We start from the raw sequence: 18,313 nt of genomic DNA, 5'->3' as shown, positions 1-18,313 counted from the left end.
CCCTGCATGGACTTCATCAGCCCTCCATCCCCAGCACCACCACCCAGCCACTTCCTATTGGGAAGGACGCACTATGGCTTGACTTACTCTACAAACTGGAAAAAAAATGACAGAGGAAACAAAAGGAAAGAGGAGATCTCTGCTGTTGGCTCTGATTACTGATCAGAGACAACAGTGGAGATTCTTCCTCCTGTTTAACTACAGGAGGGGCACACAGCGGTAGGGCCCACAGACGGAACTTTCACAAGCTGAATTGGGAACAATTGAGGTCTGGGCCCAGCCGTTTCCACTCCCTTGCACTAGAACTTTAATTCAGGGGTGGGTAACTCATGGCCCATCAGCTGTTTTTACTTTGGGAACCAATTCTTCACATTACGACGATCAAAACAGCAGATAGTCGGGTTTTCAAAATGGCCACCAGGTGCTCAAAATGGCTCCCCACTGTGCTTAGGGACAGATTCCTCACTATACAGGCACTGAAAATGGCCACCGTATGGAGGATCTTTGCTGGACGGTGAGAGTTTTTAGCCCATTGGAATGCATTAACCGGGTTTTAATGCGTTTCAATGGGTTCTTTATTTTCGCTTTATGACATTTTCACTCTACAGCGATTTCGCTAGAACGAATTAACGTCATTAAGGGAGGCACCACTGAATTCTCAAAGAGTACAGAATGATATTCTAAATGAAAAGAAGCAAATACATTCTACCACACACACAAAAGTAGCTGCAAACACTTCTGAATTATTTTTGCACTGTGTCTCCTATCAGCCTGAGAGGCCACAGCTAAGGGACAGGCAGATGTAGTCCAACAATATCTGGTTTAACCCTGCCTTGCTTTAGCCAATGACTCTAGCAGTCAACCAATTGCTATGTCAGAACGCCATAGTTAAATGGAAGTTTTGAAATAATCACTAGGCTTTGATTTGCTAAATCTGTAGAATAGGCAGTTTAAGGTATAGTCAAAAAGCTGGTGGAAGAGGGCATTTTCAACCAGTGAAAAACAGAAGTGGGAATATTTGTTAAATTACCAGACAAATAAGATTTAAAAAACACAAACTATAACAGCCAATATTGGCAGAAGCAACCTTGGACTTGAAATATTGAGGTTCACAGCTCTACAAAGTCATAACACACAGCTGATGACTCTTGTGTTTTACTTTTTCCCAACACAGGGATAAGTTACAATATTAAAATGGTTGCTAAATTGAAGCAATTGTAAGGCACATCAAAACAGGTGAAAGTTGCAGCCCGCCTCCTTAAAAGCTCCATCCTTAGGGTTCCATTCAAAAGCCCACTTGGTGGGAAGGTCTCTACCAGCTGGTGAATGCAAAACTCTCTCTAAACCTAACGTACCTCACAGGAATGTTGTTGGAATAATAGGGAGAGGCGTGTATGCTGTGTGCTAACTGGAGTGAAACCAGGATATAATAAAGAAATTTAAAATTTAAAAAATGGCTGCAGTTACACTTCCCCTCTCATCTCACCTCCCCCAAAGGGTTTCCAATGAAATTATTAATGGCAGACTAATAGTGTCCAGGAAACCTGAGGAAGACTTACTTATAGCCATTAACATAATGGCCATTTTGCTGTTATTATAGGTCCAACATGCTCCTCTAATTCCACATTTGTCCACAGACCACAAAGTGCATGTACTGTCTATTGCAACACCAAACAGGATGGGTCCAGGTATAGTACCTATACAAGATGGAGCAACAAAACAGTAATTGAAATGCAAACTCAGACATTGAAATCGGGCTGTAAAGTTAGAGATTAAGCATCCAGAGATAATAGACAAAACAAATGTCTAATACAGTGATCTACCCAGCCAAGAAAGCATATGCAAAACCTGCAGACAAGTCGGTAATAGAATTATGCTTAAAACTAGAACTAATCCCAAAATTTATCAAAATGCTACATGGATGGACTCATAGATGTGTGTGGGGGGGGGGGAAGAAAAAGAAAAAGAATTTCTATAAGAAGAGCGAGCCTATGACTCTAATCTTCCTGTCATCATGCATACTGTGATTTTCCACAAGTGGTTTGAACCTGCACACCTCTGGATTATACCCTCAGAATACACACACACTAACCAATGAAGTCGTATACCCATCCTTTAGCCATTATGTGTTACAAATGGATATTTTAATCCTTCAGAGTCATGTTTTGGCCACCTCATTGTGTCTTACAGGCAAAGCCAGCCTGGTGCACATAGAGAGGCATGCATAGTTTCTTTCTTTCTCACTGACAACTGTGAGATCTGGGGGCAGCCGTGAGTTTTAGGACTGTGACCATTATTCCTTGTTAAGCCTTGGTTTCTTTTTAAACATACCTAAAATTCGTAGAAACAGCATGTGAACACCTAGAGCAAATGAGCGGTGCCTTTCTGGTACACACCTGTAAACCAAAGTTTATTTCATTGTTCAGTATCAACAATCAGAGTGCTCGATAGTGAAAAATACTTAAATATAGAATTATAATTAATAAATAAGTATTTAAAAAATACAAGCAAAGGCCAGGATTAGATGCTAAAGTTATCCAATGTCTCAGCACGAACCTTGATATTCTTAGCTAAGCAAAAGATCAGCAAACTTCCCAATCAGTCTTAGTTAGTGGCAGACCTTAGTTAGTGGCAGGCCAACTCCAGAAAAAATTCTGGAGACACTGTTGAACCTAGAAGGCAGGAGCAGATTGAGTTCTCACAAAACAAAGGAGCAGAATAGTGGTCACATTTTGTCTTGTTTCTCAGGTTCTACATGATTTAGACTTGCAGGGGTCCCCAACCCCCGGTCCATGGCCCATTGCCGGTCCATGGTCTGGGCCAGACCGGGCCACGGAGACTGATCTCCTGCCCCCCTGCACTCCTGCCCCTTTGTGCATGCGCGTGAGTGTGTGTGTGCCCCCACCTATTTGTGAGTGTGTGCGAGTGCCCCCAAGCACCCCTGCCCATCGTGCATGCATGTGAGTGTGCACGTGCCCAAATGAGTGCTCCTTCACACATGCGCATGTATGCATGTGCCTGTGTGAGAGCGCACCCACTTCATGCATGTGCGAGAGCGCAGGGGGGTGCCCCACCTTTCCCAACCAGTCCGTGGAGTTAAAAAGGTTGGGGACCACTGATCTAGAGAACTGACCTTTTGAAAAAATGAACACTAAAAATTCCAGCCGACTAGTGGTATAAACAGACATCACATGGCAAGGTTAGAATCCAGGTAAAAAACGACCTTCCTGGACACTGTGGTGACCCTATATTATAGGATGTTCAAGGAGAATCTGTCCATGATTGGAGGTCCTGTTCCCCAACAGTGGAGGACCTCTCAGTGAGCACATTGCTAAGAGCCAGACCTTTCTAACTGCTGCCCAATATTCAAGTTAATAGTGATGTTGGAAAAGTTAGGTTTTTGACGAATGAACATATTTACTGGAGAATTCTGGGATTTCTAACCAAAAACAAAATGCTGGAATCTAAAATGAGTAATGATGGTTGGGGATTTGGGGAGTTATTAAAAATGCTTTGGTTTATATAGAACATCCTTTTTGATTTGTAGTCATTGCAGCCATTGTCATCAGCTCCTTCCTCCAACCACAGATTAAAGCAGCTGCTTTGAAAGCCCAGATCATATGATTTTTCAATGTAAACATGTTTTTAGTGTTCCTCACATGTATCAGTTCCTATACCTGCTCCTTATAGTGATGGTTCCCTTTAAATATGTTACTTATATTACTCAACAATCGCAAGTGTCAGGACGATTTCACTCTTAATTACAAGTAGTCTTATAGATGGTCTTCTCCTTTACACTCATTTCCTTGTGGTCTATGGCAATTGCTCCCTCTTAAAGGATCACCCCAGCAAGGAAAACACCGTACTTCAATAAAGGACATTCAGACCAAAGTAAACCAGCATGGCAACTACCTGAGAATGGCCACAGTTGTTGGGGTAACTGCCATAAAAGTAAAAACAACAGCTAAAAAGAAGAAGCTGAGGAACCAAGGCAGGACTGTACACTTTGACTGACACTTCCCGGAAATGGCCCCCTTGATGGTATTCTCAATTACAACAGTGGATTCTGTAACACAGGAACAGTTGCTGTACACCTAAAAACAGTGGACAGAAGAATATTACTCAAACTTATTAAGTAATATTTGTGGCTGTTAATTTTTTTTTTTTAAACTTTTTAACACATTAGCGATGCTGAATAACCATCACAGCCAAATTCAACACTTCTATGTATTCAAACATATAAAGAGACTCTTTGATAAGCATTTGGAACACATCATTGTCTATATTCATAGAATTCTTTCTATACATGGAATGTCTTTTCTAAATCAGAGTGAGGGTTTGGATATGAATCTTTGTTTTCTATAAACTCATAGTATCTGCATTTCGTCCACCAAACCATGCACATATTCCAAAAGAGCACATTAAGAATATGATAACAATAGGATGAATTTTGCAGTGTGTCATAAATGCTTAGCAGAATGGTCCTAGTCAGGGTTCCAGACAGCTCTGCCCTATATTAGCTTATTCCATTCTCTTTCCATTTTTCTTGTCAAACTGACAAAGTCCCATGGTCATTGACCATGCTCAGTGCTCACTGGACTATTTGGAGAAGAGGTTTTCACCATGGAGATCTTTTAGGTTGGTGGGGGTGGGGGGAAATAAAACCTTTGCTTCGCACTTCTGCACACCTTGAAGTTGCAAAGTGAGAGTAAAGGAGTCGATCCCCATCATAATGAAAACGATGTATTTGATACATATCTGTATTTGCAGACAGATGAACTTAGACTAAATTCAAATATAGGCTGACATCTGGCAACTCTAAGCCAAATAAATATCCCAGATATTCATATGTAAACATTTTACACAGTGAAATACTGTACTAAATGGTATTAGCTGCAGTCAGTGATATATCAATCAACCTTTAGTTTAGATATTTTATAAGAACAATTACCTGAAACTATATTTTCAGTATATTTAGTATATTACATTATTATTAAGAAATGTAACAACAGAGTGTTACATTGTATTTCACTTATAAGTGTTATCATTCAAAACACTAATGAGTTCCCCCTCCCAAGTAACAAAGTTTATTACTGAATTAATATACAGTGGTGCCTCGCTTTACGATTGCCCTGCATTACAACGAATCCGCTTTATGACGATATTTTGCGATTGCAATTGCGATCACAAAACGATGGTCTGAACGGGGGAATTTCGCTTTGTGACGATTGGTTCCCTGCTTTGGGAACTGATTCTTCGCAAAACGACGGTTTTTGAACAGCTGAACAGCGATTTCAAAATGGCCACTGGGTGATTAAAATGGCTCCCTGCTGTGTTTAGGGACGGATTCCTCGCTATACAGACAGCGAAAATGGCTGCCGTATGGAGGATCTTTGCGGGACGGTGAGTTTTTACCTCATTGGAACGCACTGAATAGGTTTCAATGCGTTTCAATGGGGTTTTTATTTTCGCTTTACGATGTTTTCGCTTAATGGCGATTTTCCTGGAACAGATTATCGTCATTAAGCGAGGCACCACTGTACATGTTGTATTCTCGAAGGCTTTCACGGCCAGGAAAATGTCAGGAAGAAGAAAAAACCTTAAGAACACGGCCAAACAACCCGGAAAACCCACATGCAATAATTATATCTAAAGTAAATTCTGCATTCTCTATTAATGACCAAAACAAGGCAATACCTTTGTGTCTTTTTGAACAATAGCAGTGGTGCATCCTGCATAACAAGGAGAAAAATACTGGATTTGATCTGCACCACAGACTGGCAAAAACTCTGAACGTAGGCATCTACAATGGGCATTGCAGGGTGCATTTAAGTTTGATAATGTGCTTGTTCTGAAACAGAAAGGTTAGAACTAAATTACTTAAAGCTATTTGTTAGGCACATAATCTTACTTGCTGAGAACTAGAAAATACTTCTGCAGTGTATTTACATGTTCAGCAAAATAAGAACACAAAATGTGATCTTCATCCTTCCTCTTTTCTAAATGACCTTCTTTTTCAATAATGGTGACTTTTGCTTATCTGGCCTTAAGATCTTGACAGTAGCTGTCCTAACATTTTCATCTCCTACACCAAACCATTCATTCAAATTCATTTTACACCATATATTATTTATGTTTGCCAATCAAAAACCTGTAGGTTTTATACTTTCCAATCAAAAAACTGTGGGCACTTGTAAATTGTCCGATTTTAACCACGCATATATCTAAGAACAAATCAGGGGGTGTCAGAAAGTAGTTCATCAATGTAATGGCCAACTCACAATAATCAATTACCGAAATCGATAATCAAACTCCAACTGTGAAAAGAATGTGACTGGAAGCACTACCTTCAGTTTTATGTGGTCTCTGACATTTCTATTTGAAATCTCTTCATGCATCATAGATATGGTGTTACCGTTCTCCCTTTTAAATCCTTTCCTAAAAGCCATATATCAATTTCCAGAGACATTTGACCCAGTCCATTTTCACCCCTAGATGAAGTATGGGCCTGTCCAAACTGGCCATTTTGGGTGTGGGGTGGATCAGGCTACAAAGGGTCTGTTGAAGATGTGGGGAGGAGTGATGTGCCATTTTGAATGTTCCTCCCATCTGAACACCAAGAGACCCCTTCCAGTATGATCAGCTGTCAATCAAATGCTTTCCCAGATCATCTGAGGAGAGTCAGGGAAAGTGAAATTAATTTTTTTTACATCGCTCCTCTCTCCCTCTGTCAGTGCCATTCTGTTTTCTCCCTTCCTCCCTCCCTGCTTCCCTCCCCTTATTCTCCTTCCACTTTCTCTCTCCTCCTTTAGAATCTGCAGCCATGAATGGAGAGGCTGATATCTTCAGGCTAAACAATGAGCATGCCAAAAAGAATGCATGCCCTACCGCTGGGCCAGAAAGGTGTGTGTTAGCTCTTAAAAGAAAAGAAAAAGGTGTTCTAAGTAGAAACACTTGCAAAGTTTTTTTTTAAAAAAATCCAAACTGTGCCCTCAGCGATCCATATATCATATCTATATGCTAGTGTGGGTATGCCCTATATGCAACTACTCCTTGTCTACTGATTCCAACTTGCCTCTCACTTCTCTGTTCTTTGTTGTCTTGTATCTTTATCCCTCTGTCACAACCTTTTTATGCCTGCCATCTCAAAATTCAAATGGTGTCTATTATTCTGTAACACTAACACTAGTGTTATTACAGTATTCTGGACAGAGCAACCAGTTCTTTAAAACATACTTACCCGTTATATGTTTCAGAAACACCAGCAAATGGTTCATTCCCACATTTGGCAAACACAAACACCAGGTTTAATAAGAGTGCCACTGTACATGTCAGGAGAATAAACTTGATTATATTTTTGCAATGCATTTTAAGCTTGGAAATCAGGATGCCACTTATTATCTGGCCTATTGCTGCTCCTGGGACTAGTACAAGTCCTGTGGAGAATGAGACAACAATAGTTATCAAATTAATAAGGTAAACAAGCAAGCAGTTCAGACATTACTCACCTCAGTTTAACCAGAGCAAGGGAATGCCTACACCTACCTCCCATCATCATCATTTTTCTTGTGTGGATAGTGACAAATCTGAGGAGGAAATATTTCTGTTCAAATAGAAACTCTCCATCTGAGCAAAAATGATGGAAAATAAGAATTCTTGCTCATGTGAACAGACTCAATTTGAAAAAAGAAACCTCTCATAAGGAAAATGATGATGAGGTAGAGTTGGTGGTAGGGTTAGCACACCCCTTGTTGCATGTTCAGTGTAAGTACAGTGAACACCACAAGAGTATGACTAGTATGAATTAAGATATTCAAAATGAAAGCAGGAAAAAGAACCACATTGAACTGTAACAAGCTTTATGAAGAGAGGTCTCCTCTGAAGATGCCGGCCACAGAGACTGGCGAAACGTTAGGAAGAACAACCTTCAGAACACGACCAAAGAGCCCAAAAAACCCACAACAACCACTTTATGAAGAGACTCTCTCTTTTTGCATGTTATTGCGTGCAAGGCTTTAAAGAGAAGAAGTAGGGTCTTGACAGTAGTCCAGCCCCAATATTGCCTTACCACACCTCCTCTCCCTTCTGGCCCCATATCTATGATGAGTATTGGTGTCTGGAAAGGAACAGCTCTACATAAGCAGTGACACATATGTAGGAGCTCCAAATTATCAGGACCCCAGTCAGACAGACAACTCAACCGCATGAAGAACTCAGGCATGCTTGGTCATCTCTTTCCAAACAGGTTTTACCCTGTTCTGTTATGAAATACAAGCATTTAACAAATAAAAAGAATTCTCTGTAAAATAAATAAAAGAGATACATTACCCCCTAAGGTAGCTGAATAACTAGATGTATATCCAAACTGGTTTTCTATAAATTTGGGCAAGAAGGTGGCAAAACCAGTAGCAACCAAAGCTTCTAACGCAGCCGCTGCTACAAGACACATCAACACAGGATTCCTGAGTAGTAGCTAATAGAGAGAAGAGAGTGGAATTATTACAGTTCTTCTCACACACTTCCATTATGTCTTTGCACTAAACATATTTTATACTCTAAACACAATGCCTGCCATGTAAGTCCTCATAAGCTACCATGTAAAATAACTGTTCTGTTTTCAGAATGATTTACTTTTACCACAAATATATTTTTTCTGCTATTCAATCGGTAAATCCAAGACTGCTGAAAAGATGGTTCCTAAAATCCTTCCACAAAGTACTATGGATGATGCTTTAGAAGCAGGAAAAAAGTTCTAGCCATGGTACGAAAACCCAGTGTATTTATTTTTTGAAAAAAATCCACTGCTGTGCTTATGATTAGAAACTTACTTCTTATACTTTGAACGTGTTAGGAAAAGCTTAGAAAACCTTGAAGAATATATGCCTCCCCTTGGAAGAACCCTGAATCTCTCCAAACTGCTTCATTTAAGGTCAAGATTTGTGATTCACCCAACCTGCTGGGTTCAGGAACTCATGCAAGTTCCATTTTGAAAACTATGCAAGTTAATTGTATTCTCAGAATCAATGTTAAATCTAATTTGATTCTAAGGAAGTGGCAAGTAGAGATGGACACAATTTTTTTAAAAACTGGAATCTTGTTAAAATTGCTGGTTTGGGTTGGTATGGGTTTGTCAAAACTGATCAACCTGAACCAACCCGAACCATGACATTTTTTATGATTTAATGAACTTCCTGGTTTTTCCCGCCTCCCCCCACAACCTGTCCCCCACCCCCTTCCCACTGCCCCTGTTCCCTCCCTACCTGGTCCTGTTGCCTCCTCTTTTTCATTCTCTGCCTCTGCCACCATCTGGATAGATAGTGGCCTGGCTTCTCTTCTGGGAGCTGGGCCTGCCATCTTTGTGCATGCCCCACCTATCAGCTGATAGGAGGGTGCATGTGCAGAGTCAGCAGGCCCAGCTTCTGGAAGGGAAGATTGGTCGCTGTATCTCAAGATGGCAGCCGAGGAGGAAGAGGAGGAGAGAACTTCTGGTGATGGAAGCAATCCTCTGGATTGCTTGGAGCTGATGGTGGCCAGGCAATTCAGGCACTGCTAGATAAAATGGTCCTGTTGCCATTAGAAATCTGTTCTAAGATTTAGCCAATCTTTAACCAACAATATTCTTGTCTTCCTTCCCAAAGTAACAGAAACAAGTCTGTTCCTTCTTCTGAAGGACAATCTTTCAAATAACTTCGCGAATACAAACTTCCATATTGTTTCCCTCCTCCAGGCTAAAAAATAACCAGCTCTTTCAATGAACTCCCATAAGGCTTGGTTGCCAGTCCCTCATCATTCTGATTCAAACTGGCAATCATCCCTAAAATGCAGTGGTATATAAAGTAATGATCTTTACCGAACTTGATATTAAGCCGAGTTAAGCCTGCTACAAACATTGCTTTGGTTTCACTCTACAAACACTTCTTTGGATTCATTGCTTGTATTACCCAGAGAGTCAGTATAAAATCTTTCATACTCCTCCCAGAATATCCATGCACTGGGCCTTCTCCACTATGATGTGCTTCAGAAATCTTTTCAGCTCTTATTCTGTGTGTCCCTGGAAGAATAAAAAAAAAGCTTTCATGAGACAAGTGCAGCATGATTCTGCTCAGGACTGGCTCAGTCATTGGTCAGAATAAGGCAATTGCCTCTGGTGGAAGAGCACAGGATACAGTGATAATGCTACTCTTGTCACCCAGTCACTGCATCTTGAACTAGCCACTGCCTTACCTGGCCTCTTTATTCCAGCCAAAACGGTCTACTTCGCCATTAATTGTAGATAAGGGCCTGAGGGGATCCAGGCAAATAGGCTCCAAATTCAGATATAACCAGAATCACCATGCTATATGGCAATCCAAATCTGGACGGGATGTGTCCGTTTGGCAGGTAGGCAGACAGCCAAATGTGCATAGGAACTACAGAGGTCACTACCATTATTGATAAGATTCTTATCCTATATCAGCGTCCTACAATCCATATGGCACATGGTGAATTCTTCCGAGCCAAGCAGTGCTACTGGGACTTGTGAGTACTTCACAACTAGCCCAGAGGAAATTTCTTCCAGATGGCATGGATTGTACAACACAAGTCACAGTGCTGGCACTTCATTTCCTGGCTTGCCCAAAATGCCACAGTGGCTGCAACTGCATGGATGTTATGGTTCTCCCCCCCCCCCAATCTCCTCCCCTTATTCCTGGCTCTTTGATGTGCTGACATGATATAAGCACAGCACATGTACAAAAAGCAGCATACTAAGCATGAATGGCAGTGGGTGGCCAGGGTGTTAAAGCTACCACACAGATGAGTGCAAAAATCACATATTCGCCTCCTTCAACCCCCCAGCACTGTGAGATTTTTCTCCCCATCTGGAGATACAAGGAAGCATAGCAATTCCTTGAGACTGCTAGCATTCTGCGATCTGTCTATCTCAATCCCTTTTCACTCTAGATCTTTAGAGGTTCTAACTTATAGCTAAGACCATAATCAAGCTTGCACAACTCCCCTACTTTAGAACAATTCTTTAGTCAATTCTTGAATTCTATCTTTCTGTTCTTTCATTCCCCATCTTGACCATACTATATTATTGTTTAAATGCTTTTATGATTATGAATGTTGTTTATTTCGATTGTGATGTTTTATTGTCATTTAATGATATTTTATGATTTTGTAAGCCGCCCCGAGTAGATGCTGTCCAGGGGAGCGGGGTATAAATCGAATGAATAAATACAATAAAATAAATTACCTGGCAACTGCTTTGGAAAATATGAAAATGGTGCCACCAAAAGGCAAGTAGTGAAGCTGCATATAACAAACGCTATCCACCAGGCTCCAACCCAACGTGGATCTTTGGGAGTGATGTCTATGCTAGAAAGATAATTGATTTAGCAAACACAGATTTAATACAGACATGATTAGTCTGGTCATTTAACAATATTTTACACAAAAGTTACTTTGCTTCATAACATATACATCTTTGGCTTATTTCTTACATTTTTACCATCTTTTTCCCATACTGATAACAGTGGTAATTATTGCATTTTGAATTTATGAAGGCAATTAGAATAGAAATACATTCAACAAAATATTATTTTCCTATCTGTACTGATCAAAACAAAAATCTGAGCATGTTTTACCCAGATCTCATGTCAAGTTCAAGAGCAATAATACTGAATAGAGATGGCCATGAACCACCAGATCAGTGGTTCATCGTGGTTCATTTATCACCGTAAGAGATGTTTAGCAGTTCAGCACTCTACTCCCTCCAGTGGGTGCCTACTCAAAATCAGCATCCCTAGCCCTGCCCTGCCTCCTCCAGGCACTGCTTATGACTGGGCATCCATCAGAGGGGGTGGGGCACCAAACCACCAAACACCTCTTGTGGTGGTAAACAAACCAGGACAAATTTCCGAACTGATAATCTGTACCCATCCTAGGACCAAACCACAAATCTACATCATTTTATTCTTTAATATATCCACCGCTAAGAAGCAAAAGTGAACAAAATAAACAATAGAATTGTTAAAAAAAGGGAAGTTCTTGTTAATACAATGAAAAAAGTGAAAAGAAAACAAACTTCCTTGCCTTACTTGACGATTGAAATCAACATAGACATTAAGCAGCTGTCCCCCTAGTACGTAGCCAATGGCAGGGCCCATCAATGACATGGCGTAACCAATTCCTACAGTGAAGGATAATAGTTTATAGTTCAGGTCCGCAGGCATTCAGGTCATTCAAATACCAAAACATGTATCAGCCTTGTTTGGTTGATTCCATGGAAGCACATTCAAAGCACAGAGATCTTGACATGGTGAACCCGTGGCCCTCCATATGACACATAAGCCAATATGAATCTTCATCATGTAGAAATAATTGCTAGGAAAAATTGTCTGGAGAGACCCAAAACTTCAACTCAATAGGGAAGTGTAGACCTATAAGGCTAAAAGGTTAGATGTGGCTACTTTATATTAAGCAAAATAAATCCCTGCTAAAGCAACTTGGATGCATTTACCATCCACCCACCAGTTTGAGCGTCTCTCTCTTTCTTTCAAATATTAAAACTGATCTATACTGATATCTGCTCCTTGTCAGAGAAGCTGAAACATGTATAGTTCATGACAATCTGCTCCATGGCAGAGGGATATGGTTTTAAGCAAAAGAGGGGGTTCCCTGCATATCTTCCTCCATCACATTCCTCTGAGGCTGAGTGAGATGATGCTGGATCCTCCTCCCACCCCATTTGAATGTCACAGGTGAAGACATGCTTAGAAGGCTATGAGATGAAGTGCTTCACTACATGGAAAGTCTTCATTGGGAGTAGAGGGGTCTCATTGGAGGAAAGCTCTTCATCCCAAGGAGACCAACAGGTCAAATCCTGCAGCTGTGCTCTCCTACCAGCTAGCAAAATGCCTGTAACTGAGGATCAGGCAGCTCAGCTACATAAGCTTCAGTTTGGGAGACAAAGTCTGTTCTCTTTCCTGATTGCTTTGGATCCAGACTGTTGAAGCTAACTATGCTTTTAGACCCTTCCTGTGGGTTGTTGGTTTTTTTTTTTTTAATGACTATTGGGTTGCCTTGATTTGGACTGCTTTGAAGTATACTTTCAGACTTCCTGCATTTCATTTACCTTATGGTCTGGCAAGTCTCTTCTTGTTGACTCAGGGACTAACCCCCAACTATGGAATTAGGCACAGAGAGATGAAAAAAAGCAACTGAAATGTAGCAGAATTTTCAGGGGGCGTTATCACAAGCCATGTGGCAGTAGTGTGTTGCATCAAAAATAACAGTCTTTTAGCAATTTAGAAAGTGAGTTTCATTGGACATATGCATTTAAGGGCTGTAGTCCTCTTCTTCAGGTGTATGGAATATAACCTGAGTGTCCCTGAAGTTATGGGCTACAGAACACAAAAGCTTATGCTAAATAAGATATCACTAGACTCTTATTTTTGCTGAAACCGAATTGTTCTAGGAGGGTGAAGCAATCAATGACAATCAATAACATTAGCCCTGTTCAGCAAGAAACAAAGTGGTAAAGGAAACATCTCAATTTCAGTTCATGTTAGGAAATGATGGGGCAACTTTGGTGATGATGGGGGTCAAATTGTCACCCATAATACTCCCAAGCACCACAGCAAGCCTGGAAATGGCCAGTGGATGAAAATGACAAAACCAAAAAGTGACCAGATAACTACTTTCATTTCTGATTTTTTTAAAAAGAGAGAGAGAGAGAGAGAGATTTTTCTGGTCTCAGGAGAAAGGTTGAGTCCCCCTCAGTGCAAACAAACAAACAAACAAACAAACAAACAAACAAACAAACAAACAAACAAACAAACAAAGCACTCTACATGGATGTTCACAGAAGCAGAAAAGCAGATCCACCCCCAATTTTTGATTTATTTTTTGTCCCTGTGGGAGCAATGGGAAGGTCTATGCAGACTTGGCGCCTCACGTGGCTCTGGGGCCACACGATGGTGGGGGGCTCCCCTTTGTCCATCCATGCCCTGGGAGTCATAAATCAAATATATTTTTAAAATGAAACATGAGCACCCTCCCACTCCCCAGATGATAGATAAGTAAGACAAATGGAAATGTCTAGAAGCAAAGGTTCAGAAAACTTACCTATATAGACTGAAGCTTTGTGTTTTGGGACACTGTCATCAATGAAAGCTGTTCCCAGAGTATAAAGGGGAGTTCCACCTGCTCCCAAGAGCAGTTGCCCCAACATGAAGACATAGAAGTAGTTGGATTGTTTGGATCTTAAATTAGTACCACATGTGGCATTAGGAATTGCAGAAGATGGTACAGGGCAGACATCTAGAAATACAAACATTTTAGGTCAGTCATGGAAGTTACTTACTTCAGGATGCATTCTCACAAGCTCCTAGCTGTCCAAAGGATCAGACACAGCTGACACACGATTCTGAAGAAGCTAGAAAAGCCATTTTTCAGTCCATATGGGAGCAACTGACAAACAATGGGAAATATCCTGCTTAGGATACTTGTAACTTAAGAGGTTTGTGCCACCAGAGAGGACAGAAAGTGAGAGCCAGCAGAGGGAGCCCATCAAGTCAATGAAAAGTTTGCCAAAAAACACACACACAACCATCTGTCAGCTTTGTTGCGCGCACGTCCTTAATGCCCATCTGCAACATGGAGATCACAGGGACCCTTCATGACAAAGGTTTCATAAGGATTATCAATAACCATAGAATCATAGAATAATGCATGCTATATTATTTGAATTTTTAAAAGGACAGCACAAAACCTAAGTTATTATTAGTCTGAGAAACAATTGTAAGACTCCATTTTTTGTTGGCCATCATAAACTCAGTGGCATGATGCATGAAAGATGGAGCTACAAAACGCTAATTAAGCCTAATGTAGCCCTTGTTTTATGAAGAGTTTGATGTTTTCTTGCTGATGCATTTTAGCAGTTGCTAGACATCATTTTGTAGGAAAACGGAATAGTAATGGTAGCTAGGCTCACACGCATAGCACAAAATAGAATGGATGAGACAACATTTTTATTGTCCAATATATTTTGAAAAAAAATAAAAGCAAACTTTCAGGTCACAGAAAGTCATTTTTCAACAATAACACAGAAGCAATAACGGAACAAAATGGTACTGCAACAAAACATTGTAGTGTACCCGCCCATCCAAAAGACAGACTCTGAATTCCAACTGGCCATTGCTTTTAGGGCAATAATCCCATTCCCCTCCAGTACCGGGTTCCAAAACTTGGCCCTAGCTGTCACTTTGTGCTCTCTGGCTACTGAACCTGGCAGTCCTTATTCAGCTGTTTCAAATAACTGCTCACCAGGCATTTAGTCTGAACACTGTTATTCTACAAGCCACAGAGATTCCCTTGTTTATCACTGGTACCAGCTGGGCTATAGGGCACTCAACTACCTGTGCTTGCTTCTAGAATGAGTCAGAATAATAAAGACCACTAGAGAGAGCTCGTTTTTTTCCCTCATCTGAAGAACAAGATTCATTATCAAATCAGCGCCAGCCTGACGATATGCAGGATTTCATTATTAGCACAAGGACAAAATAAGTGATCACTTCAACTTCTTTTTTCTCCCTCTCCCCCCAAAATGAAATAAGGAAATTCTGTTATTCATGTTATCTTTAAAAAAAGCAAAGCATGTGGCTTATATACCACCCCATAGTGCTTCAAGCACTCTCTGGGCGGTTTACAAGTTAATTCTGCAGGCTACACATTGCCCCCCCCCCAAGCAAGCTGGTTACTCATTTTACCGACCTTGGAAGGATAGAAGGCTGAGTCAACCTTGAGCCAGCTACCTGAGATTGAACCCCAGGTCGTGAGCACAGTTTTAGCTGCAGTACAGCAGTTTAACTACTGCGCCATGAGGCTCTTCATCTATTGTAATATTAAAAAAAAGTTAAATCAATCAATCAATCAATCAATAGCTAGCAAATGTGTACTTGGAAAATTCACTTATTGCCAGACCTTCAGGGTGGTGAAGTGAAAACCAGCTTCCATTGCATCTGATCAGGTATTTCTGTCAATGAAAAGCCAAACACCCTGGGTTGTATGAATAGGGAGGCAGGTCTCTATGTCTTCACTGATGGGGATGGGATGAAATATTTCCCCATTTGCGACAAAGGTAAGGAGGCATCCCAACTCATTCTACACACCTGAAGACAACCCGACTGAGAGCATACTTCAACATTGGTAGTGGAACAGCACCCTGCACCATATCTGAGAGCACCATATTCTAAGATAGCTTAGGAGACACAGGACATGCCATGTACCAAACACAACTACAGTATGCCCTCCAACTGTTCACACTGATGTGGTTGCCTCCTCCTGCCTGTTCATTAAATAGTCTACGGAGATTTCAGTGTTTCACCTGTTCCCATGGAGTGTGCAAGGAATGTCTCATATAATGGGAGAAAGTCACTGTGTCATTACATTACCAGTCAGGGAGAAAAAGATCAAGGTTATAGGGCTAAAAAGGAAAACTACCATTTCAAGGATGTCATGCCATCCCCACAAGATGGAAAAACATTTAACTGGATTGACAGGGTCAGTGAAAGTAGCGTTTTTGCATCTGCTAACACATATTGTAAGTAAAAATGGTCCTTTTCTTGAGAATTCATACATTTGCAGTGTTTACGATGCTTCAGAGAAAACAAATGTGGAAAGTCACATGTTTTAAAACGTGACAGGCTAAAATGCATATAACTGAAAGGTAAGGTAAAGGTTCCCCTTGACATTTAGTCCAGTCGTGTCTGACAGTTTCCGTTGTCACGTGGCCAGTGTGACTAGGAAACGCCGTTTTACCTTCCCACCAAGATGGTACCTATTCAATCTACTCGCATTTACATGCTTTCAAACTGCTAGGCTGGCAAGGAGCTCACTCCGTCGTGTGGATTCGATCTTATGACTGCTGGTCTTCTGACCCTGCAGCACAGGTTTCTGCGATTTAGCCCGCAGTGCCACCACATCCCTTACAGAGTCCATTCAGGTCCAAACAATTAAATTCATCAGGAAGCCAAAATGTCTTGTTCAAGTTTGTGTAGCTCATGCTCTAGAAGACTCAGTTCAGGATTTTAAGTCCTACATATTTCTTTATGACAGAATTTCCTTGGGAAACAACTTCAATACCTTTCTTGATACTTTAAGAGGTCCCAGGTAACTTGACTGCTTGCATGAAAACCCAGTTTCACTTTCTTTCTCAAAGCTGAGGCTGTAAATCTTACTGGTAAAAGATTGTCCACAGCCTTGCAGACTTCCTGGGAGAAGTGTGGGACTTAAAATCCTGATTTGAGTCTTCTAGAGTGTTGTAAAGAATATACAGGTACTGTTAATAATTCATATTTAGCCAGTCCGCATGGGTTGTTTATTTGTGCTTTTGATTTATGGCAACTCTAATAGGGTTTCTGAGGTATGTGGGTTTTCAAGTAATCGTTTACCAGGCCACCTCCAGCCAACCCCACAAGTTTCTATGGCTGATCCGAAGTTTGAACCAGGCCTCCTGAATCCTAGCTCATTACTCTATCCATAATGCAACAATGTTTTTCACTAAGGGTGGCACAAGACATTTTGTTGCCAGAGATGAAGACAAGATGGAAAGCCTCAATAGAGAGGGAAGGGGAGGGTGAAAATGTCTCTGTTTTACTTAGTTGTGTGTCTCTTGATCTCACCTGCATTTTTCATGTGGTTCTGAGATTATCTTTTTCCTTCCTGCATTGACCTGTCTTTGCACATTTTTCCTTACAAATACATTTTAATATATATTACATATACATTCATCTCTGCACTTTACCAAAAGTATACATTGGTGCCTGCCGTTGACTACCATATTTTTCGTTTATAACATGCCCTCGTTTATAAGACAAAGTCCCCCCCCCCCAATTTTTTAACTCCAAAATTAAGAAAACCTAGCTTTGAGGATTTAGCTTGAGTTCAGAATGTCGGACATTCTGTCTCTGTTGAACCTTGAGCCTACAGGCTCCACCTCCAAGGAGGTGTGTTCCAATTGGTTTGTTCAGGGTCAGCTGATGTCAGTTCCATAAGGCTTCTGATTGGAAGAAACTAAGTCTCCTGACTGTAGGAAGCTAAGCCTCGTGGCTGAAGGAAATCTATTTACAGAGGCAAGGTGTGTGCCATTTTGTTCTCTTCTCAGCTATCTCAGCTTACTTCTGTGTAAAAGACGCCCTCAATTTTTAGGGTAATGATTTTAGGGAAAAGATGGAAAAATACAGTAATTTGTATTTCTGTGTGATTTTTATTGCAGGTTTTTTTGAATTTTTTGTTAAATTTCTCTACACAGCAGAAGTGCAGGGACCCA

General features: G+C 40.8%; 1 protein-coding gene across 1 annotated transcript in view; it reads right to left on the bottom strand.

The window, feature by feature from the left end:
• SLCO4C1 (solute carrier organic anion transporter family member 4C1) overlaps nt 1–18,313 on the bottom strand; it is a 36,649-nt gene that overhangs the window by 1,420 nt on the left and 16,916 nt on the right. The window contains exons 3-12 of the mRNA XM_020794419.3: nt 14,110–14,304; nt 12,076–12,172; nt 11,237–11,358; nt 9,942–10,051; nt 8,329–8,473; nt 7,241–7,436; nt 5,698–5,851; nt 3,913–4,094; nt 2,332–2,396; nt 1,560–1,697 (exon numbers count right to left, since the gene is read on the bottom strand). Coding sequence (XP_020650078.1) covers nt 1,560–1,697; nt 2,332–2,396; nt 3,913–4,094; nt 5,698–5,851; nt 7,241–7,436; nt 8,329–8,473; nt 9,942–10,051; nt 11,237–11,358; nt 12,076–12,172; nt 14,110–14,304 — 1,404 coding nt within the window. The remainder of the gene's footprint in view (nt 1–1,559; nt 1,698–2,331; nt 2,397–3,912; nt 4,095–5,697; nt 5,852–7,240; nt 7,437–8,328; nt 8,474–9,941; nt 10,052–11,236; nt 11,359–12,075; nt 12,173–14,109; nt 14,305–18,313) is intronic.

The sequence above is a fragment of the Pogona vitticeps genome, chromosome 2 (genome assembly GCF_051106095.1).
Source record: "Pogona vitticeps strain Pit_001003342236 chromosome 2, PviZW2.1, whole genome shotgun sequence".
In the NCBI taxonomy this organism is placed as follows: domain Eukaryota; kingdom Metazoa; phylum Chordata; class Lepidosauria; order Squamata; family Agamidae; genus Pogona; species Pogona vitticeps.
Note: the sequence above shows the minus strand (reverse complement) of the source record. Positions and strands in the feature narration are given on the sequence as shown.